General features: G+C 42.3%; 2 protein-coding genes across 3 annotated transcripts; both read right to left on the bottom strand.

Moving 5' to 3' along the window:
- Nucleotides 1–4430: 4430 nt before the first annotated feature.
- LOC311118322 (14-3-3 protein epsilon-like) lies at nt 4431–10537 on the bottom strand. 2 transcript variants are annotated; one of them, XM_084193132.1, is made up of 6 exons: nt 10142–10537; nt 8446–8645; nt 8072–8178; nt 7507–7713; nt 7237–7373; nt 4431–5470 (listed from the first exon to the last, which is right to left on the bottom strand). In XM_084193132.1, the coding sequence occupies exons 1-6, from the start codon at nt 10203–10205 to the stop codon at nt 5415–5417; spliced, it is 771 nt and encodes a 256-aa protein (XP_084049258.1). In that variant the 5' UTR covers nt 10206–10537; the 3' UTR covers nt 4431–5414. The 2 variants fall into 2 exon arrangements, with proteins under 2 accessions (XP_084049258.1, XP_084049259.1); XM_084193133.1 differs by having other exon boundaries at nt 4431–5467; nt 10142–10351.
- A 2101-nt stretch (nt 10538–12638) lies between these two features.
- On the bottom strand, nt 12639–17254 carry LOC311118321 (adapter molecule crk-like). The gene is made up of 3 exons (XM_084193131.1): nt 16735–17254; nt 15743–16311; nt 12639–13876 (listed from the first exon to the last, which is right to left on the bottom strand). Exons 1-3 carry the CDS (start codon nt 16952–16954, stop codon nt 13739–13741), a joined length of 927 nt encoding a protein of 308 aa, XP_084049257.1. The 5' UTR covers nt 16955–17254; the 3' UTR covers nt 12639–13738.
- Nucleotides 17255–24639: the final 7385 nt, after the last annotated feature.

Below are 24639 nucleotides of genomic sequence, written 5' to 3'. Positions count from 1 at the left end.
TCTTATTTCCCTAGAAATGTTCTGAACGTACTTGTCCAAAATACGAATACAATTTGAATTGTAATTAGATTACACTGTATTTTGGTACTCTATTTTTATCTTTCTTACATTTCCCCTGCAGAAAGTTATATTTGCCATAAAACTTTGAATGGGGCCAAACTCATGCAGATTAGAGCTAATCTTTTTATCTAGCTCTAGCAATTGCTGCCCTCTTGTGGTTTCAGATCAAAACAGCTTTATTCACAGGATGAGTCTTACAATGAATGTGAAATTAAATTATGGTGTCATGTTAAATCTATTGTACACACAAATCTAAAGCCTCCACTGAAGTTAGGAGAATGAAAGCACCAGTTGAGACCAGAACCCACCAATGTATAGCTCAAGAAGACTACAAGCAACTAAGCAACTATAGGCCTAACCCAAACAGAGGTAGTAGCTAGGTGAATAGTCTCCATACACACGAGGTAAGCAACACATTACACACAGAAGAAAAAACATTGTTTCTAATGAGAAGGACTGAAGTATGAATGCTGAGGAATCAAGAATTGTCAAATAAAAAAATTAAAAACACTTTTTGACAAGGCATGTTTTAGTGCTGCAGTATACCAGGTAGTGATTCTATGAAAGAACATAATTACTTTTTGGCCCAATGCATAAGTGTTGCCAGCACTGAAGAGCCTAGTCTTTGAGTGTTCCTCTGCATCGTGAAAGGCAGATTGAAGGGAAAAAGTGCAAAAAGGTGAGTGAAGTGCCTCTTTTAATCAGGCTCCATTGAAATGTGTTTTCTGTTTGCTCCATTGGAAATTAGAGGAATCACTCATGTATTGGCTATACACATCAGATACATAGACTGAGTGTACAAAACATTATGAACACCTTCTTAATATTGAGTTGCACTCTCTTTTGCCTTCAGATCAGCCTCAATTTGTCGGGCATGGACTCTACAAGGTGTCAAAAGCATTCCACAGGGATGCTGGCCCATGTTGACTCCAATGCCTCCCACAGTTGTGTCAAGTTGGCTGGATGTCCTTTGGGTGGTGGACCATTCTTGATGCGCCTGGCACCTACTACCATACCCCATTCAAAGGCACTTAAATATTTTGTCTTGCCCATTCACCCTCTGAATGGTACACATACATAATCCATGTATCAATTGTTTCAAGGCTTAAAAATCCTTATTTAACCTGTCTCCCCCCCTCCCCTTAATCTACACTGATTTAAGTGGATTTAACAAGTGACATCAATAAGGGATCATAGCTTTCACCTGGATTCACCTGGTCTGTCTATGTCATGGAAAGAGCAGGCGTTCATAATGTTTTGTACACTCAGTGTACAACATGTTTAATGATCAAATCAGTCTCCTATTTTACATGTCAACTATCATCTACAGCTGTCCTAGGTCAGATGGACAGATCTCAGGTGGAGAGGGGAGTGGGAAAGTGAAGAGGAAAATGAGGAAGAGGAAAACAACAGAGTGTGAGGAGAAGGAAAGTATTCCAACAGAACTCCTGCCTGTCAGTCCATTGAAATTTGACCCCCAGGTGAGGTCAGACATATTCCCAGCTTGGGATCATGATAATTACAAAATATTTCCACAAATGTCAGCTTTTCACAAATGTCATGCCTGTTTTCTATTTCTCACAATGCAATATACATACAGTCAACAGATCAGCTTTGATATCTAATCTCAAATATCTAATGTAGTTTTACCTGAGTTTCAGTGGAAGCAGCATCTGTATGTACACATCTTGTCCTCCAGGGGGTGCTAAAGGAGCTGCTCTTGCGTCACCCTGTAACCAGTGAGGAGGGAATAGGAGAGTCTGGACAGCATAAACACACAGTTGTATGAGCTGGAGAATGCTGTAAGACTGCCTTTTATACATTGAACACTAACTGAAGAGTTGGCACTGTCTTTAACACTGTTTTTAACAATCCTGACAATCATATTAATCCAATAACAGAGAGGTAAACACCAACCAAATGGAGGCGAGGGTGTGTCCATCCAAGAAGATTTGTCGCTTTGACCTGCCAATGGACTTCAGACTGCTGGAGAGTGGGTTGGATGGATTTGCCTCAGATCATTTCAGAATGTGAGAGCTGTCATTCATTCACTTGGTGGAAGTGACAAGATTTTGGAGGTCATTCTCTCGTGTCTTTCTCTGTGTCCCAGCCAGGCCTCTCTCCACAGGGCTATCTCCACAGAGCTATCTCCGCAGGCCTCTCTCCACAGGGCTATCTCCACAGGCCTATCTCCACATAGCTATCTCTGCAGGCCTCTCTCCACAGGGCTATCTCCACAGGCCTCTCTCCACAGGCCTATCTCCACAGAGCTATCTCTGCAGGCCTCTCTCCACAGGCCTTTCTCCACAGAGCTATCTCTGCAGGCCTCTCTCCACAGGGCTATCTCCACAGGCCTATCTCCACAGAGCTATCTCTGCAGGCCTCTCTCCACAGGGCTATCTCCACAGGCCTCTCTCCACAGGCCTATTTATTGCCTTACCTCCATAACTAACTACATTTGCACACACTGTATATAATTTTTCTATTGTGTTATTGACTGTACGTTTTGTTTATCCCATGTGTAACTCTGTGTTGTTGTTGTTTTTATCGCACTGCTTTGCTTTATCTTGGCCAGGTCGCAGTTGTAAATGAGAACTTGTTCTCAACTGGCTTACCTGGTTAAATAAAGGTGAAATTAAAAAATTAATAAAAATACAAAAACAGGGCTATCTCCGCAGGACTATCTCCACAGGGCTATCTCCGCAGGTCTCTCTCCACAGGGCTAACTCCACGGGCCTCTCTCCACAGGGCTATCTCCACAGGGCTATCTCCACAGGGATATCTCCACAGGTTCTGTCGAGTGTGTAAGCGAAGAAGCAACCTCTACAGGAGAGTCTTTGAGAAGTTTGATAAGGACAGGGATGGACTGCTTTCTCTCAAGGTAAATCCAAATAAAATGGCATCATATAATGTGGTTTCCCCACCACAGTGGATGGCCTGAGAGGATCCCTCACCAGCAGGCGCCGACCCAGCAGAAACAATAGTTAGACTGGCTAGTTCATGGATGAAATGTGAGAATCTAAATCCATTTAAAATGTATAATCCTGTTACAAAATACAATGTGCAAAACAGCAGCTGTGGACAAATCTATATCAAATCACAATTTACAGACCATGTACAATGGGCCGTGTCTCTGTATTGCAGGAAATGGAATGTGGCATATGTGACCTATACATGGCTGATGTCACTGCTGGGCAGCTCCAGCGGCTGGTGGTATTGATTGACGCAGATGCAAAATCACACTTTGACTGTGTCATTCTGCACGACATGTGCCCGGTCTGAAAGATTATTTCACTCCGCGTTAGTGTAAGTCTTGTGATTGGCACATGATAACCAACTGTCAAATGACAAAATAAACACACCAGGTGCATTCATATGAATGACATGAACTTGTTCACTTTCACAGAGAATAAAGAAACAATCAAGAAAAGACCAGCAAATATAAATCCTTATATTCTTGAAAGCTATCACTATTAAATATTAAATCAACACTTGAAATATCAACACTTAAAATTAAGTGTTTAAAATAAATATTAACACTGGAAATACATCTGTAATTTTGTTAGGAAAGAAGACATGGAGGAAAATGTTGAAAAGGACCGTTTAGAAGAGGCCGACTTCAGCTCACTGATGGGAAAGCTCTGCTACTACAACATTTCACCTCCAACGACTAAACTGCTGTTAATGATTTCAAGACTTACACGTGTTCAAACAAACCTAGACCAGCGCATCAAAGGGAAGTACTAGGCCCAGCGGTCTCATGTACCAGACTTGATAGGGCTTTCTTTATAGACACTGTGGCTGTTGAGACTAGGGCCCCTGTAACCTAGTTAGGGTCTTACAGTCACCTGTCATCTGAGTGTCACGGTGACAATTCATATAAGCATTTGTAGGATTATTTGTCCCTTTTCATTTCAATAAACGTGTCAAAGCCAACATTCTTGTAATGTAGACCTACATATTACCCTGCCATACATGCTTAACTGGTATACAAGTAAAGCAGTTTATATGACAAGTGCTAGCAAATAAATGCAATCCATCATTACAACTGTTTTAACTTAATCTTCAACAAAAAGCTCTGATTAGAACTGTAGTGTAGGGCCAACCAACCATGAGCTCTGTGGTGGTGTTAGAAATTCCCTCGGCCATCTCCAACGTTCCTCCAGCGCTTCTCAAATGACAGTGACTTAACATGGCTCACCGAAAATAAATGGGCATACATCCAATAGGCAAGTATCCATTTCGTGAGTAATTTCTAACCACGTTTAAACACCCAAATCCATGGCTTTACTCCTATCATAAACATTCAGTAAAAACTAAGTCAAAATCAAGAAGCATTAATTAATTGTTTGATGAAATCAACACCAACAGACTTTTTGGTATGTTTAATTTAGATTGTTTAATGTTAATTCCATGCTGTGCTTCAGTAAGAACAATAGGAGACGCTCTGTGGCTCCAGTCAGATATCCAGTAGTACAAATTAGCTTTAAGTTACACATAATGAAGCAAAAAGAAAAGGAAAGAAAAACATTAAGAGCAATATAAAGGAGGGGAAAGAGGCAGAAAAATAACTATTCATTAACTCATGCAGGCTTGAAATCATCTCTTTAGAACCCTGTCATCAACAGAAGCCCATCGAGAGCTGTCTTTTACTAAACGTGACAATGCTCCCTTAGATTTTTAAAACCGCTACCAGCCACCATCTGAAATCAGCAAGTATGCGCAATACAGTATTTCAGCACAAAGTACAATCCAAAACATTACAATAGAATCACTATGGTGTAAAAGTTAAGCATTTTGCTCCACATGGATATCAGGAATTTTACCAACTTCCTCTGAAAAACTAAGTTAACAAGAGCACTTTGCCCTTAAAAGGTTTAATGACTTGCATCTCTTTCACTAACACAGAAATATTACAGCTCCCACAACTAATAGACATATCAGTAATAAAAGTTAATTTCTGTAATAACATTAAGAAAAAAAATTCTCAAAATACATCCAGCAACTGATAAAATATTGAGGAAAGAGCAAAAACAAATCAAAATGAAAACAAGACAATGAAAATAAAATTCAGAAATGCTTGTACCAAGTAAAATAAATTTATCCAGGGACTCTTTGCCTTTCCAAAATTGCATTTGTCGTTTCAATTAAGTGGTATTTATATTTGACTTGAATTAAAGGGCAAAAAATTAAAATATAAAGAGAAGTGATTATCTCTAAGACCCTGGGGGTCAGAGAGCTGCTGAGAGCTGCTGTCACTTGGGCATGGTGGCTACTGTTGGGATTCAGGGGGTTTTCTCTTTGGGGGAGGGGAGAGTGTGTGGAGGCGGGGGTCTCAAGTTGGCTGTGATGTCTTACTGGGGCTCGTCCTCCACATCTTGCAGCGCCTCTTTGTTCTGTTCTTCACCTGCTTGAAAACAAGAGAAAACGGACGGTGAGGGCTGGGCTTTCAGGTTATGTACACGAGAGACAACCCTCAGTCTAGGTGATCAGACTCAGTGTCCAAACATCAAACATATTGAGATGCTGTGGAAGTATTGCATTACTCCATTGACAGTTTTAACCTCCAAAATTGCAGGTGGACAGGCCGAAGTGACTCCAGCAGTGGTTTCATTCAGTGTGTCACAAACATCTTAGCACATGCAGTGAAACTTCAATCACTAACTACAACCTCGTAGAGTAGATCAAAAGAACTACTGTAGTGCTTCAATCAAATAAAAAGTACTCTCAAAGTAATTAAAATGCTTTAGAATGAAACGTCCTATATAGGCCCTACTTGACGACAACCTAATAGATTACTTCCGTTTATAATTGAGAAGCATTTTTTGATTTGTGAATTTCTCCTTAGCCTACTCATTCCATGATTTATAAGCCATCTAGCTAATACAGTAACATACAATCTTTAAATCCCTCTTGACAGATCTGCTCAAGACTCACCTATACCCAAGTATTATATTCCAACATAAGCCACAATATTATCCTGGCCTTCCGTTGCTAGTGAGACAACTGTCTATTTGTGTCATGCTACAGGACGCCAGGCAGACAGAATGACAGAGCAGAGCGATTATGGGACTGGATGTAGATAATGTCTCCCAGTCAAAGACAGACAGGATATCCCATATAGCCTCTCAACAACTGGTGCCATGCTGTTAGTCATCCAGTCTCCACAATACACAGCTCTTAGGATAGCTACGGAGATCCGGTACAGGTCAACAGGTCAGGCAGGCGACTACAGAGCATCAGACTCTACACACAAACACGTGTTCTAACTTGGTGAGACACTTGCAGCCCCACAGAGAAAGATAGTCACCTTGTACCTAAAGAGCTGCCCTTTACCTGGCCTAAAATGGTTCCAGCTGAAAGATGATACTCACACACCATTATCAAAAACCCAATAATCTGTCAGCTGTCCAAGACACATGGAAATCATAACATTAAAAAAGACAGTCACTTCTAACTAAATGCATTACTGATACACCAGCGACAAAAATAAAGTCAATATGTAGAAAGACGATTCATAAGACACAGTGTGTGAACATACAACTTTCCCCATAACACAAACCAATGGGTGAGTGGCATTGCAGTGAGTTAGTAGTGAAGGGAGACAGAACACAAAGGAGTCAAACCAAGGGCAGAAAACACTTACAAAGTACAGATTATGGGAAATTAACAGCTGTTTTGTTCCTTTAGGACTCTACATAAACGGAAGGAGAGAGAGGAGAGGTGAGAGAGATGAGTCAGACAATAAGATGAAGGTTGAAGAAGCTACAGCTTTAGAGGACAGAGAGAGGGGAGAGAGGACCACTAAGCAATGCGGAAGGAACTGCAAGGTGAAAGACACAAGGTTAGGTTAGAGACGGATGGAGAAGGGAGACGTTAGAGTTAGCGTAATAATCCACATCAGCAGCTCTGAAAAGAGCCGAATAAGCAACAGCACACACCTCAAGGAGATCCAGTACTACACCTTTCTGGTAGGATAACATCCGTTTACAAACAAAATGTGCTAACTAAACAATTTGCAGAGGCAAACTGCTGTAATATTGTAAGTATACCTCAGACTGGAAGAAATTGAGGAATTGAGCATGCTATCAAAAAGCAATTTCCCCCTTAATATTATTACCAACTTCCTCCATGCATTCTAAAAGTCAAAGTGGGGGAGCTCTCACTGGTGCTTACCATCTCCCTGCATGTCTGAAGTCCATAGTGTCAGGTTGTCACGTAACAACTGCATGATAAGTGTGGAGTCCTTGTAACTTTCTTCACTCAACGTGTCCAGCTCTGCGATGGCATCATCGAATGCAGCCTTCGCCAACCTATAGTACAAACATTGGTCTTATGTAACACTATAAGAGAAAGTCACCTTATTGAATCGTTTGAGCACATATGGTTCAAAATTAGACCTTTAAGTTAGAAGTCTATCAAGGGAGAGCCGTGCGAGGTACTTGCCTGCACGCGCGGTCGGGTGAATTGAGGATTTCATAGTAAAATACAGAGAAGTTAAGAGCGAGGCCTAGGCGAATGGGGTGTGTAGGTGGCAGTTCGATCATGGCGATGTCGCTAGCAGCTTTGTAGGCGACCAAACTGTTCTCTGCAGCCTCCTTCCTGTCGTTCCCAGTGGCAAACTCGGCCAGATACCTGTGGTAATCGCCTTTCCTGAGGGAAGAGCAAGAGGGAGAAGCATCAGTGGGTCATCGTGGTGTAAAAGACACAAAGGCTCACTGCAAACATGGGTCCATGTGAAAAACAACTATGTTCCTAACTCAGGGACGTGATCAGGACAACCTAAAAATCTAGGGGATAGGTCAGTTTAAATTATCAACAAATGGAGGATAAATGTCAGAAAAGCAGGAATTCCTGATTTATCAGGAGGAATCACAATCCCTGCTCTATGTGTTATTCTAGAGCCATTAGAGTTGTGGAATACTGTTCTAATCCGGTCATTAAAAACAGTAATAACCATCAAGAATCTATTCCCAAACAACACGTCAACAACAAGAGCAGAGGCTCGTACATTTTGTAGTAGAAGACCTTGGACTCTCCCGTGTTGGCAGCTGGAATAAGGTGCTTGTCCAGTACATCCAGGATGTCATTACAGATTGACTTCAGCTCGTTCTCAACCTGCAGGAGAAAACATAACTCAATGAATGACCAGCCACTGGCACAATGGTAGGCACAACAAGCAACACTCAACAATACACAAATGGTATCATTCAGGTGAATTAGCCTAAATTATTTGATACCATTCACAACTTTCTCCAGTAGAAACGCTACCATATCGCTTTAAGAGTGCTGCAGCTCAAATGCCTCTCCCATCATGTCAGATCTCTCTCGCACCAGTTCTATATGAATGCACTCAGAATGACTCATACTTCTGGGCTTACTCACCGTTTGCCTGTATTCCCGGATCATTTTCAATTTGTCTTCTCCACCCTTGTTTTCTTCCCTTTGTTCAATACTGCTTATTATCCTCCATGATGCTCTCCTCGCCCCAATTACATTTTTGTAGGCCACTGATAGTAGGTTTCGCTCCTCGACTGTTAGTTCCACATCCAACCCGGCCACTCTCTTCATGGACTCCACCATTTCTGTGGGGAGCAGAGAGGAAGTCATAAGTAATTGGGGCTGAAAGATCAGATACTAAATAAAACTATGGGACAAAGTTTGATGACTTCACAGAGATCTTTCTTTCCTTTTTCTTATGCTGAAGTTACAGATTTTAATTTCTCAACATAGCAATATAATCCCAATCATAGAAAGTCCTATTTACAATTGTCTCTGTCCCTAAACCTGGGCCTGTATTCACAACGAGTCTCAGAGTAGGCATGCTGATCTATGATCAAATTTGCCTAATCGATCATAATGAATATGATAAGGACAGGTGAGACCCGATCCTAGATCAGTATGCCTACTCTGATGTGCCTCATGAATACAGGTTTTTGATAATACAATCTTGGAAGGTAGTATCTGCTGCAACATTTAGGCTTAATTCAGTTATGCCGAGGCATTAATACTACACGACTACATCTATAACCCAGTGACAAGGTACATAATCATACCTTTCAGAAACCGATAGTTAAATCAGTGTCAAGAATGAGAGCGGCATGTCTGTGAAGAATCGCATTTGATTTGAGGGTGAAATAAATAATAATAATAATAATATGCCATTTAGCAGACGCTTTTATCCAAAGCGACTTACAGTCATGTGTCCATACATTTTTACATATGGGTGGTCCCGGGGATCGAACCCACTACCCTGGCGTTACAAGCGCCATGCTCTACCAATTGAGCTACAGAGGACCACAATAAAGCAGCTAAAGTGATTTTATTTCGGGTCTTATCAAAGTTGCATGTGGCCAGGGTTCCATAGTCAGACAGACATGATCATACCCTGTAATCAGACATCTAAAAACAGCTTCTACTTTGCCAATTGACAGGCACGTTAGTTAGTTTGCTAACTTAGTTAGCTATGTCAAAATTAACTATCATTGGGGTAGGTTTTGTTTCAGGTCAGTCTTCGAAACGTCACACCCAGATATCGGGCTATGGCTAACGTCGTCGGACCACGAGAAGTTTAGTAAACAAGAGTAGGGTATTTGGCAGGCCAACAGATTTACATAGTTAGATTATAGCTAGTGCTGTAACATATGTTTACATTGGCTGACATTGTTTGGTTCAAGTAATCCCCACATAGCTAGCACAGCTAACGTTAGTTGGCTAACACGTTAACTACCACCCCCACTTGCTTGCTACCTAACGTTAGCTCTCGCACCATCAATAATCCGCCATTTTGTATCCTCTTTAAATTATCCATATCTTTAAACAAATCTGGACAGTTAAGTGGCTATCGTATTGGCTAATTAATGTTAGCTACACAGCTAGCTAGTTAAACTAATGCGTTAGCTAACGTTAGCGCACTGACTTCACCGTCCTCGTTCGAGGCCCCCTGCAAGAGGGAGGAGGATGAGTGAGTTCAAGTGTTAGCTATGTTGGTAGCTACTAGCTAGCTAACGTTAGCTAGCTGATGAAAAAAAAACAGCGGCGAACATGTCCCTCCATCGAATAATACAATTGTGTCTCTTACCGTCATATCTCTCAGCCTGCTCGGCGAGTTTTGCCTGATATACTAAATCCTCCCGATCGCCCATTTTGTTTCGAGTGGCGAATAGTCTAGTTTAACTGACAAATTGATTTTTTTAAAGGCTCGACAGTAGCTGCTACTAGGTCAATCTGTCGGTGGTTCTTGGAAAATCAACGGATAGATCAGTGGCGTTTCCACCCCACCGGTTGTACTGGAGTAAAAAAAAAAATGGCGAAAATCTAAATCCGGGAACCTTTCACACCACACATGCATCACCCCCCACTGACGATCACCCCTTCCTCAGAAAACCCCCTCCCATTTTTTTCACGGCATGGCAACCAGTGACTAGGGATGCCAGACATTTACATGTTCACCCACTGTACCATTATCATGATAAGCATTATCACATAAACTTTTTTTTTTTTTAAAGCTTGATAAGGCTTTCTCGATCTTTCGTCTTAACAAGAACACGTGAAACAGGCTGGCTGTGACATCTTTAACAAATCTGGGACCACGTTTTGGTAGACAGGCCTGCAATAATAATAATCAGCTGTCTGGATATTTAAATACAAATAAACACCCAAGTAGGCCAACTGGCTTTTTGTAGGTCTATGTTGTTATGTATGACAAGTGAGACAAATTATGAATGAAAAAAGGCAGTGTGTTTGATCTCATAAATTTATAACAATCCACAAGATTGATTGGGTACAGTATTTTCATTAGCCAACCCTTTGCCTTTATTTACTATGTATATCTTAACACATTACATGCTACAGAAAATAAAAGGTCATTTCAATTGTCTTTAAAGAATATAGTGTTATAATACAATTTCCATTTGCGGATGCCAACCAAGCCCCCTTATGAAAGGTCATGACTTACACAGGGTTACAAAAATACAATACTTTAAAATATTTATAGGCATGACTGACAAAACAAAATCATGAAAATAAGGAGAGATTACATAAACAACAGGCATGCATTGAGAGAATGAATGAAAAAGCAGACATGATTTAACAGATGTTAATACTGGAGTAACTGATTACAAAGAAACTAACTGTAATTAGTTAAATTACCAGATAAAATATTGTAACCAGATTACAGATACTTTTGAAAAACTAGATGAGTTTAAGTTTAAGTTTGTTCCACCTGAGCAAGTCTGACCACTATGATGGCACACCAAATGTGTTTGATGGTTCCTTTTTGTCTTATTCTAATGCTTATAAAAAGGGGAAAGTAATCCAAAAGTAACTGAAAGTAATCCGATTATAGTTTGGATAATCCAAAAGTTAATACTGATTACAATGACAGGTAACTAGTAACTAACTGATTACATTTAGAAAGTAACCTACCCAACCTTGCCCTAAACATAGATTGTGGCATAAATTGTCTATAAAACAGTTTGTCAGGTGGTCCGAAAGCTACAATTATACAGAGAAATGGTACAAGTTTGAAGGCAACGGGAAAACCCCTGTGGTTTGAGGACAATCCAATCGTCAAAAGGTTATATATTCTATTCCTCTGGACTTTGCAGAATCTACTACCCAGAACCTACATCTAAGGACAGTACATTGTGTATTTTTGATGAGGTACTACATGATTGGAGTTTAACTCGTATTACCATACTCATTTCTGAAGTCTTCACACCCTGACAATGCATGCGTTTTGATTTTTCACAGCTGCTTCATAAATTTGGGGCTAAATTACCTTAGCTTATTAAAAAAAAGCCACCACGAGGTCTGCCACAGACAATGAACACACAGCAGAAATGACATATTAGAACAATAAAGAAAAGACAAGAAAAGTAATTGAAAGGGAGGGGTCTGAACTGACAAGTAATTGTAAATAATAACTGATTAAAGTGCATTCTGAAAGAACTAAAACAAATTTCACCTCCAGCATCCTCAACACAGACTACTGTATTGATAAAAGTGGCAGACTAAGAGGCAGACTAGCACTTTGGTTCACCAAGCACCTCTCTGCCTAATGCTGTTGCAGTGCACCCTAGTGGCCAGTTCTACTGAGGACGAGGTAACCCATTTCTCAAGTCACCTCTGCCTAAATCTACGGGAAACCACTCTAGGAGGTGAAGTTATCCAAGTGAATTTCAGGGGCACATTCAGTGGGGTGCAAAGTGTAAGAATGGTCAGATACAGGTTTAATTTATAGTGGAACAGACATACGAATCTGCTGTGTACAGTGAACTACTTATATCTGTAACATTTGTGATGCTGTGCCAGGGTGATCCTATCATGTAGAAAACTTTGTCAGTTTTCTACATGATAGGAATGGAAAGATGATTGTCATGTGTCAACAGGTGGACTGAACTGTGATCTCTTATCAACAGAGAACACCTATTAAAAGTAGACAACCTTAGTAATAGTATGGTGGTTTGTGGATGCATGCAAATGAAAGGGTTTTTTGCTTGCTCCATTACACTAATGAATACAGACAGACATCAATTCTCAAAATATAGTGGATGACAGGAATCTAGAACAGAAAAGTGAGAACACTCAGTGTCAATGCACTGCCTTTACTTTGTAACCAAAGTGTATAGGAGAACAAGTACTACAGTAATCTGTTTTTAATCTGACAGCCTGCAAGGAGAAAGCCAATTTAAATTAACATTGAGCTTACGTCATATGAAAATGTCCTTTTAACAGTCGATCCTTGGCTATGGTATTATATGATATGGCAGAACATTTGCGCGACCCTAGCAGATCATACAAGTCATATCCACTGTTTAGAACAAGGTGAAAAAGTGAACAGCTGTGTGTAAAAAATAATAATATATGTTTCAGTGATTCGGAGTAGGAGAGGAGCAGACAAAGGCTTGTCAAAGAGCACAGACAAGCAACGCAAGACAGACACAAACAAATAAGACAGAGGGTTAGCGCCTGACAATACCATAAGCACACAACATAGCCTACACATTTGATGAGATCTCCGCAATAGTGGTGGACTGGCAATGTTACTTCTCAGAAAAACTATGCAGAAAAACGAGGCAAAAAAGAAACATGATTTTAGCATGTAATGGTTATCAACAATTTCATAATAATATGTTTTTTTCTTTCAAAAGACTACTAGTTACTTGGTCGTGGATTTGTAGTGAGGATGATAGTTGTGTGTACAATGTAGTGTTATCCTAACGGCTCTCCTCGACAGCCAGAGAAAGTGTTTCTCCATGGATCTCTGTGTGTACCATCCCAGTCCAGCATTTCTATCTTTCCCTCTCCCTCTCTCTGAATGGCTGTCCACACACTCCCCCTCTTCCTCTTGGTAATACACAGCCACTGTCCTCATCCCAGCAGACAAGGCTTGAGTCTTTCTTCTTTAGAAGGGGAATGTGTGTGGGTGCGTGTGTGTTGATAGAGCTGACCATGGTGCTGAAGTGGTATAAATACTGGTGGTGTGAGTGAAGATGACACAGTGTAATGATTATCTAACGGGGCCAACTGAGTAAGAGGAAGTGGTGTGTATGTGTGTGGCCATGAGGAAGCTGCTGATTGGCACAGGGGCGATGGTGGCAGGAGAGGGAGTGAGTGTGTGTGTCTAAGGGCAGAGTAAGGGATGGGAGGAGCCCAAGGAGCCCAGTGTCCACTCTCAGCTCGCATCGTCCTCAGGGTTGTTATGGTCCAGCAGCTTAACGTGGGTGAAGGGGAAGTGGCCGCTCTTGCCCTTGCACTCGCCCTCCCACTGGCCGTTCACGTTGATCTTTGTCACCTTCACCATGTCGCCCACCTGCAGGAGGAGGAGGATTCGTCAAACAGACAGACCTGGCTCATGTTCATTAGGGCACGCTACGGAAAACATTTCAAAACGCTTTTCAACGGAACACAAAAATGTGCTTTTCTTACTGGACAAGTCCAGGGAGACGCTCCCCGTTTCAGTCCGTTTGGTGCCCAATGAACACTGTGTTCACGCTGTAATGACCTTGTTGTAGTAGTTGCAGCAAAATAGAAACTTTGTGTCTATGTATCGCAGCGGTTCATTTGGCCTTGCACACACAAATCACAGTGCAACTAACACAAACCAGTCCTGCAGAGGTCCATTTGCTGGTTCACCCTGTAGGCCTCTTCATTACAGGTGGACCATTCTTCTAAAGAGAGTGAAGTACTCTCATCTACTAAGATGTGACCAGGAAGTGTGTGCAGGGGGCTAATCATTAAACCTATATCCTCCTGAGTCATACACTGGCAAACACCTTTATGGAGGGTAAATATCCTGTTGGTGCGCAGTGCTGACTGACTCTTGGGTGGATAGAAAATATAAACTGTCTGGGACCCAAAAGTATATAAGAGTTAGGCTCAATTTTCACACGAGTCTTTGACATTACTTGTTGTCCTTGTAAGCATGTAGCCTAACACTTTAGTATTTCAAAAGAGAGGCAAAACAGACTACTTCCAGCCTGTAGCTGATTCCGTCGAGACAGAAAGAAGGTCAGAAAGTGAACATCATGTATCTGTTTCAGTGTTACTGTTCCTTCTCTCCCTTCACCTCCCCTCTCTCCAAGCAGGTTAGAAAAAGAGAGAGGGGGGGAAGCTGAGACTGAGACCGCTGGCTTGTTGCCCAGAGGCTGCTCTGGCTCAGAGTAATGTCCTCATAGAAATGAAAGGAAATGTTCCTCTACACAAAGTATTTCCTTCCCACAACAACCTCGGCTTTGGAAGCCCTCTTTCCCCTTCCGGACAGTTAGTTAAGACAGTCAGGGAGGGAGCCTCTGGCAGCATTCTCTAATGAGCTTTACAGCAGTTGGCCATTGAGTTCAGACTGACTGACCACCACCCTGCATGCACTTGGTCATTTTCATTAGGGCACACCCATAGCAAAACATTTTGCAATGGAAAACGAAAATAAGCATTGCTTATTGGACAAGATCAGGAAAGTCCCTCCCCGTTTCAGTCCATTTTCTTCTGTTTGGTGACTAATGGACACGACCCAGACTACCTTGTTTAACAAGCCTAGCGTCTGGGACACTGAGGGGCATGCGACTGGTTAAGAAACTGAGGAGGAAGTCACAGACAACAAGTCACAGAGGCCACATACCAACTCCTTCATTCCTTCCAGCAGTGAGCGGAAATGGAAGACATAACTTGGAATGACCCACTGGGAGGGAACATAGGGATAACTTGGAATGACCCACTGGGAGGGAACATAGGGATAACTTGGAATGACCCACTGGGAGGGAACATAGGGACTTCTCCAGATTATGCCTTTACAACAGATCAAACCAGTCCCAGTAGTGAGGATTACCAATTAGACACTGATATTGGCATTTCAACTATGACGGTACAGACGACCACCATTCAGAAATGTAATCAATTCAATATAATTCTAAATCATTATTATTTTTTAAATTTATTTTTTTAAAGGCAGATTTAAAAAGTGATTTGATTCTCTGACCTCATAATCTTGACATAATGCCAAATAAAATATATGTTGTACAAGACCAGTAATGAATAGCCTCATTTTAGCCTCATTGCACTGAAGGCTGTGGACAAAGGAAAAGCCATGACAACATGAGGAGGAGCAAATAATCTGAGAGAGGGATGATGAATAAAGGGAAAGAGGAGATGACAGAACAAGAGAGCACAGCTAGGTAGGTACCTCTAAGGCAAGGGCGGTCTTGTCGTAGGCGTTGGGCACCCTCTTCTGGATGGCCCTGGCAAAGACGGGTCCGTTCTGCAGGTTGGGCAGAGGTGTGGGCTGGGCATACTGGCTCGGGTCAAGCAGAGGAGGGCCCTGAACACTGGAGCCGTCTACCGAGCCCACCCCACCGGGACCCCCTGTTCCAGGGCCCCCTGAGGTGGGAGAGGCCGGTCGGTACTTCTCCACGTAGGGCACAGGGATCATCCCGGCACGCCCCTCTAAATTCTGGGCTTTCCACCACTGCTCCTCAGGCTTCTCCCGAACCCGTAGGATGTCGCCCTTTCTGAAAGGCAGGTCTTCATCGTCGTTGCCTGGGAAATCGAAGAGGGCACGGACAAACTCGCCTTCCAGCCGCTGCGGCGGGCCTCCGGCAGCTGTGTTGACGCTGACGAATGAAGGGTGTTTGGCCTTGTTGAAGGGCTCTATCAGAGTGGTGGTGTCCAGGTAGTGGATCTTGTAAAACTCCAGCAGGGAATGGAGGGCGTCAAACTCCTGGTCCCCTATGCGGAACCGTGGAGGTGCCAGGCCTGGGAGAGGAGGGTGGGAAAAGAGGGATGAGTAGAAAAGAAGGAAAAAACAGCAGAAACCATTTCACTGGCCAATAATTAGCATGTGAATGACCACATTTCTGGCCCATTGAAAGGCAGTGGACTACATATTTGATGTCTGGTTAATCCAAATGTCACTGTTTGGTTGATTTACATTAGCATGTGAATGACCACATTTCTGGCCCATTGAAAGGCAGTGGACTACATATTTGATGTCTGGTTAATCCAAATGTCACTGTTTGGTTGATTCACTTGTAGGAAGTTAATCTTAAATTATTTTCCAAAGAAACGTGGAGTGGCTTGTTGGATGAATCTTTTATCATCCTGTTACATTGAATTCATACACGAACGGATACCCTGGTGGCTCCTTTATTCTGCAGCCCCAAACCATGTCTCGCTTACCTGAGCCAGACTGCCGGTTGTTGCTGATGCTGTTGATTATGTAATGAGAGACTTTGGAATTCTCTGAAATGGACAGCACGTAGTCGCCAGGGCTGGTAATAGAGTCTCTCACCAAAAACACTCCGTGTCTCTGTCCTTGTAAAAGTGAAACTGCCTCCTGTCTACTTAATCTTCCCCAGTACCAACTTGCACGGTCCTCTGCGTCAAAATGTCCAGCCATGACTCCCACTCCAAAGCCGAGGCTTCACGGGCCTTCCCTTTGCCTCCCCTTATCCACAACCAGCATTCAACTCATACAAAAACTTTAGCGCGTAGAACACGTTTGGAAAATAGGCGAAATCCGCAACTTGCCTATGCCCATCAATTCCACAAAATCCACAAACTGGTCCTCCACCAAAACGTGTCTGATCGCCAGATTAAAATGATATGTCGATTATAACTGACCCAACCCAGTTGTAAAACAATACCATTTTGAATCAAATCTTGTAACTTGTCACAAGTAACTTCAAAAAATGAAATGGCGGATCCGGGGAAACAAAACTCACCCCATTAGCCGGATATTACGTATTTTATGAATTACGTAGAAACGTGTCAGATGAGGGTGTCCATGTTGATAAGGTCAAACATTACTTTGTTTATGACAGGATATGAGATAATAATAATAATAATAATAATAATAATAATAAGAGTACACATTGTATAAATTAATCTAACCCATGGATTATCTAAATTGTGGTCTATTTGATGGCCAATAAATCAAAAAGATTATGTGGTTTAGGCCTAAAAGCCACTGATTTCTGCAATTATGCCAGACAACATTTATTTATTTGACCTTTATTTATACAGGTAAGTCAATTAAGAACAAATTATTATTTACAATGACGACGTGTCAGCACATATAACACACAAATATCATACAAACACACACAATATCATACAAACAACAGTAAAAATACACATAATGCACAGTCAGTAAAACATTCAGCAATAGGCAGCATTTAAGAGGCAGGGGGGAAACACATGCATTTATAAGTTAAAGCTGCAATATGTAACTTTTTGGGCGACCCAACCAAATTCACATAGAAATGTGAATTATAGATATGTCATTCAAATTGAAAACAAGTCTAAGAAGCAGTGGAGATGTTATTTTATTATTTATTATTTATTTATATTTTATTCATTTAGCAGACGCTCTTATCCAGAGCGACTTACAGTTAGTGAGTGCATACATTTTCATACACTTGCCCTGCCAACGTTGTTCTTCTCAGACCATTTTGAAATTATATTTCAAAATTGTAGGTATATGATCACACTGGTAATAGATAATTTGTTGTATTACTTGTGAAGCACAGAGAGCATAGTAATTTGCTGTTCTTATTTTACTGGACTGATGGCCTGCATCTGATGGTCAGTCTGAGGGGAGGGAGCAATGATCAACAACCAACTTGACAGAGCTTGTAGAATTTCATCTAATAATAATGTGCACATTTTGTACAATCCAGGTGTGCAAAGCTCTTAGAGACTTATCCAGAAAGACTCACAGCTGTAATCGCTGCCAAAGGTCATTCTAACATGTATTGACTCAGGGGGTTGAATACTTACCTAATCAAGATGTATTGTTTTTATTTTTTATGTTCTATGTGGCTATTTCTATGCTTCATGTGCTTAAGTTTCATGTTTGTGTCTTTTACTTTTGGTTTTGTACACCAGTTTCAAACAGCTGAAAATGCAATATTTTTGGTTTTGGAAAATATATTTCACAGCGGTTTAGATGGTACAATGATTCTCTACACTATATTTGGTTGTTTTGTCACATTAACTGAAATTAGGCAAACTATTAGAATTTTAGCAACCAGGAAATGGCAGAGCGATTTCTGCATAGTGCACCTTTAAATTCTCAGACAGTTAGGGTTAGTGTTTTTTAAAGTACCAATGGACACAAAAGAGCTTAGTTTCAGTGTTTTTTGAAGGATGGTCCAGTCTCTAGCAGCGGAGAATTGAAAATCTGTTTCACCAAAGATACTGAGTGACTTGAGGATTGCCAGGTTTATGTAATTGCTGGATCTCAGGTTGCTGTTGGTGGTGGGGAGTCTTAGTAGTGAGCTGAGATAAAGGTCTTGCCGAGGAGGGATTTGTATATGAATGTGAGCCTGTAGGGATTAATATGTCACAGTGATGGGTTTTGTTAAAACGGCCAGCTTCAGTAAGCTGTTCTAGCACATTCTACTGGTGTTTTTTTGTCAGGCAGCTCAGCCCCCATTCAGAAGGTCCTAAACTTATTTGAGTTCTTATTGGTCAAGGTCACGCCAATTATTATTATGTTAGCCTATTAACAGACTAGATTCCTGGGACATTCAGTGCAAGACCCCAGCACGGACAGGGCAGATGTCAGAAACGTGCCTTTCTGTCCATTACAACCACTTAAACTGGAATACTGCCTCCTCGTTGTTCTAACCCGACAGTAGTGGTTACTACCGGCCTAAAACCAGCACCTACGTTTTTTCTCCTATTTGAATGGTCCTTAGATTCTACAACCTACCCATATTGTTCATGGTCTTTTGTGCCGAATCCAGTAACTGCTATAACCCAAGGATGGCAGTTAACAGACAAGATCCTCCACAAGATGTGGTCTGTCTGCGCCGACCAGTTCACCTGTCACAATATCTTGATAATTACGGCGATGGCTACGAGTCAAGGTACAGACCACCACACATAACAACCCACCACTCCTACTAGGGAGAACAGCTAGAGGGTTTTCTTGAGCACTTGAGACGGGATATACTGCAGTCCCCTTCAACGACTCATCACCGGTCCAAGTCACCACCCAGGCTGACCAGCAGAATAGAGGACAGAGCCTCAGCCTTTTTATCGGTGGCTAATTCACCGGGTTCACACCTCAGGCTAACCTCAACCAGAGATCGTCAAGATCAGCGTCAAATCTCGACCAGAGATCACCGGGATCAGCGTCAACCTGAGCGTGGACCGCTAGTGACAACCGGAGAGGACTCACTGCGTTTACACATCCAGAATGACGAGATTGATTCCCTCACAGCGGTGCTACAGCTTTCCATCACCATCTCCAGTGAAAGAGGTTCTGCCGACCCCTGTTCTTGACCCAAGATCAATTCTCTCCTCCCTGCCTGTTCGTGAGCAGGAAGACCTACATCCTTCTCCAGAGGCAGAGGAGCTACCTGACCTCACTCTGGGGGTGTACCATACAACTGTTCTCCAGCTGACTCCCGCTGTGATGTCCCTCACGGTGGTTCCAGTGCCTTCTCCAGGATTGGAAGAGCTGCCAGAGCTCACCTTGAGGGAGAACCCTACTCCTACTCCAGCCGACACTTCACAATGTCAGTTGGTCCATAATACGGGAGCCCTGCCACTCAGACCTCTCTGGTCCCTGTCTGGTGGGATCCGCCTAGTCCCACCTGTGACGTTCAGCCTGCTGCTGTCCAAATACATTTCCTTGCTCCTCCCTGGGAGCCTCCTCCAGTCTCTGCTGCAGTGGCTCGGTCCATGTCTGCTGTCCAGGCCCTGTCAGCCCCTGCTTGGTGGGACCTGCCTATCCCAGGCTTGGAGTTCATGCTAGCCCTTCTGAACGTCCCTGTGGGGGACCCTCCTGATATTCCAGTGGCGGACTCTCCTGATCGAGGTGTCCAGTCATAGGAGACACCTCACCCTGTTCCCTACTAGGTTCTCAGTCTATACCCCTATAGCTCCAGTAGGCCCAGAGCATCTTAGCCCTCAGTTCCCTGATCACCTAGTGCCTCCTCGTTGTTCTAACCCGGCAGTCTGTAGTGGTTACTACCGGCCTAAAACCAGCACTTAAGTTTTTCCCCCTTATTTTAATGGTCCTTTGATTCTACAACCTACCCATATTTTTCAGGTTTGGAATGGGGCACTAGTGACAAAGCATATGGCAGAGTGGTAAAGTACGTCCAGTTTATTGAGGGCAGACTTTGGGGCCATCCTGAAGATGACATCCCCATAATCCAGCATGTCATTTAGACCAGGGTGTGTTTAGAAGTGTGTGAATGAAGATTTGTTCCGGAAGAGAAAGTCTATTCTGAATTTGACCTTTGCTTGAAGATTATTGGTGTGTGTGGAATTATAGTGCCGTGTCCAGCCAGATACCCAGGGATTTGTATGAACTGACAAATTCCAGGGCAGACCCATCTAGTGAGGTTAATTGGCTCTAAAACGTTTTTTTTTGCGTCTCAATCACTGAGGTTATGGGCTTGTTTGAGTGGTAAGGCTGAAGCAACCGACTGCAGACGAAAGTCGAGGAGTGGAGTCAGGGGACACTGATGTGGTTTTACAACAGTAAGGCTCAGTGTAACATGGCAGTGTTGCCATTGTTTATAAAAGTCTTTCTTTGTAATGTCGAAATAAACATGTCTCCAACCCCCATATCACACACTCTCAAACTGTAGCCTAAATACAGCATATGTCTGAACATTGTACAGTCGTGGTCAAAAGTTTTGAGAATGACACAAATATTAATTTTCATAAAGTCTGCTGCCTCAGTTTTTATGATGGAAATGTGCATATACTCCAGAATGTTATGAAGAGTGATCAGATGAATTGCAATTAATTGCAAAGTCCCGCTTTGCCATGAAAATGAACTTAATCCCCCCAAAACATTTCCACTGCATTTCAGCCCTGCCACAAAAGGACCAGCTGACATCATGTCAGTGATTCTCTCGTTAACACAGGTGAGAGTGTTGACGAGGGCAAGGCTGGAGATCACTCTCTCATGCTGAATGAGTTAGAATAACAGACTGGAAGCTTTAAAAAGGAGGGTGGTGCTTGAAATCATTGTTCTTCCTCTGTTAACCATGGTTACCTGCAAGGAAACACGTGCCGTCATCATTGATTTGCACAAAAAGGGCTTCACAGGCAAGGATATTGCTGCTAGTAAGATTGCACCTAAATCAACCATTTATCAGATCATCAAGAACTTCAAGGAGAGAGGTTCAATTGTTGTGAAGAAGGCATCAGGGCGCACAAGAAAGTCCAGCAAGCGCCAGAACCGTCTCCTAAAGTTGATTCAGCTGCGGGTTCGGGGCACCACCAGTGCAGAGCTTGCTCAGGAATGGCAGCAGGCAGGTGTGAGTGCATCTGCACGCACAGTGAGGCGAATACTTTTGGAGGATGGCCTGGTGTCAAGAAGGGCAGTGAGGAAGCCACTTCTCTCCAGGAAAAACATCAGGGACAGACTGATATTCTGCAAAAGGTACAGGGATTGGACTGCTGAGGACTGGGGTAAAGTCATTTTCTCTGATGAATCCCCTTTCCGATTGTTTGGGGCATCCAGAAAAAAGCTTGTCCGGAGAAGACAAGGTGAGCGCTACCATCAGTCCTGTGTCATGCCAACAGTAAAGCATCCTGAGACCATTATTGTGTGGGGTTGCTTCTCAGCCAAGGGAGTGGGCTCACTCACAATTTTGCCGAAGAACACAGCCATGAATAAAGAATGGTACCAACACATCCTCCGAGAGCAACTTCTCCCAACCATCCAAGAACAGTTTGGTGACGAACAATGCCTTTTCCAGCATGATGGAGCACCTTGCCATAAGGCAAAAGTGATAACTAAGTGGCTCGGGGAACAAAACATCGAAATGTTGGGTCCATGGCCAGGAAACTCCCCAGACCTTAATCCCATTGAGAACTTGTGGTCAATCCTCAAGAGGCGGGTGGACAAACAAAAACCCACAAATTCGGACAAACTCCAAGCATTGATTATGCAAGAATGGGCTGCCATCAGTCAAGATGTGGCCCAGAAGTTAATTGACAGCATGCCAGGGTCGGATTACAGAGGTCTTGAAAAAAAAGGGTCAACACTGCAAATTTTGACTCTTTGCATAAACTTAATGTAATTGTCAATAAAAACCTTTGACACTTATGGAATGCTTGTAATTATACTTCAGTATACCATACTAACATCTGACAAAAATATCTAAAAACACTGAAGCAGCAAATTTTGTGAAGACCAATACTTGTGTCATTCTCAAAACTTTTGATCACGACTGTACTATCAATTGGTGAGAGAGAGCCTCAAATATCACAAATTAATTTGTACATATCCACTGTATACATGAATGCGCAAAGTTTGTTCCTGTTTCAGTCACGTCTTTGGTCACGTCCGCGTGGGTCAAACACCCTAAAGATTGGTTGACAATAGAGCCTTCCACAATGCAGGTGATGGCTCAGTTGGTAGAGAATGGCACTTGCAACACCAGGGTTGTTGTGGGTTCAAATGACTGAAATGTAATGGCTGCAAGTTGCAGCTGGGGATGAGCAAATGCAGAAAATTGCAGTTGACTGAAGTTGAAACATCATGACCTTTGATCACATGGTTGTAGTAAAGTTAATGTAGGCGCAAGTCAGACAGTTTTGTATCCCCATAATGCATCACACTTTGAAAGGCGTTGGTCACTGACTCGACAAAAGTGATCAGCTCGAATGAGCCCATAAAGAACTGGAGACTGCGTCCGAGATGTCCGACCTTTGTTTTCAACGTAATCTACTCACGTTCGCATATGCCGATTCATGGACCGTCTATATCCGGGTTGCATCCGATTTACACGGCCCAACTTCACATGCTCACTAGCACTCAGTGCGCACAGGATCATCACGTAATCCAAAAACATGGCAGACATTGGATGAAAATAAAATGTTAATGGCCGTGTTCGAGAGCATCAAAACCATGATGTATCATGGGTAAACTGTGACTGACTGATTTACAAATAATAATGAGTTGTTATTTATGATGCAATGTGATTTGTAGATCAGTCAGTTGTTGCCAGTCGCTTGCACTGTCGGCTGCAATGTCGAACAAGGCCTCTATCTTCGGCTTTGAGTTATGGAAAAAGCCATTGGCATAGGCGACAATTATTTGAATAATTCAAAGGATGTCTTGTGCCCAAAGATGATGACTAAAGTGTCTTATTAAGAATTTTCAAATCTGACTTCTCTATGTGGCCGTCTATGGACATTTTATTTCTGGGCCGGGCGTCAGTTAAACTGTAGTACCGAAGCAAGTCTATAGGAGCAGTCGAAACCTTCTAGACCGGAACTCTGGCCCCCTTCGTCTCAATTGACTGTATTCATTTAAAAGGGGGCTGAACTTCCTGATTTGGCTTGGCCATTAAGAAAGACAGCGGCCATGGTAAAGAAATTAGAGTTGTCTTGGGGGGGTGGTCTTGTGTCTTGTGTCTTGAAGTCGCCTAGGCTAGCTAGTGCTAGCCAACTTCTTTTACCAATTAGCTTCAACCAGTTGGTGTGCCTATATTTGGGGGTAATTAGGGAACGTCAATGAATTACATAATGTAAATGGGACAATATTTTCATGTTGAATATATTTTAGTTGTCTCATTAAATGTTTTCAATATTTGTATATGAATTTCTACAATTTATAGTTGGTTTTAGGTTTTTAAGTCATTGGAATTTGGAGGTATTGACATTTTAAAATATTGTCCAATGTACATTGTGTAATTTACTGATGGTCCCTAACTAGCCCCATAGGGATATCATATCATCAAATGTCAAACTAAATTGACCATGGGCATTACGATCGGGTGCAGAGCTAGAACAAACTACACTAGAATAAATGTTTCTGACTCATATCGATGCCGCATAGGTCATTTTCAAAACAAGAAGTTGCTTTTTAGAGGCAGTCGCTCTGTTTTCACTTTAATGATGTTTCCAGAAGTGACCACCAGATGTCAGTCTAATACCAGGGACCAAAAAGTGCCAAAAATATGTTTTCAATGTCATTTTCTGGGCATCATACCAATGGTATCATTAGAATATCAATTTTGGCTCCAGCGTAGTTCAGTTGGAGCAGTTTGCTTCCTAGGAAGTGGCAGTCACAAATGACCCTTGAAGTACCCACTTTAAGTC

The sequence above is a fragment of the Coregonus lavaretus genome, assembly GCF_964263955.1.
Source record: "Coregonus lavaretus genome assembly, contig: HAP1_SCAFFOLD_3655, whole genome shotgun sequence".
NCBI lineage: Eukaryota > Metazoa > Chordata > Actinopteri > Salmoniformes > Salmonidae > Coregonus > Coregonus lavaretus.
The sequence above is the reverse complement of the archived record's forward strand: the minus strand, read 5'-3'. Positions and strand labels throughout refer to the sequence as shown.

Excerpts from the sequence above, each read along its gene's own strand:
- LOC311118321 (XM_084193131.1), bottom strand. The coding sequence starts at position 16,954 with ATGGCTGGACATTTTGACGCAGAGGACCGTGCAAGTTGGTACTGGGGA. Across the intron at positions 16,312-16,734 it reads CAACCGGCAGTCTGGCTCAG|GCCTGGCACCTCCACGGTTC; the intron begins GTAAGCGAGACA and ends CTCCTCTCCCAG. Across the intron at positions 13,877-15,742 it reads AGACCGCCCTTGCCTTAGAG|GTGGGCGACATGGTGAAGGT; the intron begins GTACCTACCTAG and ends CTCCTCCTGCAG.
- LOC311118322 (XM_084193132.1), bottom strand. The coding sequence starts at position 10,205 with ATGGGCGATCGGGAGGATTTAGTATATCAGGCAAAACTCGCCGAGCAG. Across the intron at positions 8,646-10,141 it reads GCAGGCTGAGAGATATGACG|AAATGGTGGAGTCCATGAAG; the intron begins GTAAGAGACACA and ends TGCTCCCCACAG. Across the intron at positions 8,179-8,445 it reads TCCGGGAATACAGGCAAACG|GTTGAGAACGAGCTGAAGTC; the intron begins GTGAGTAAGCCC and ends TTTCTCCTGCAG.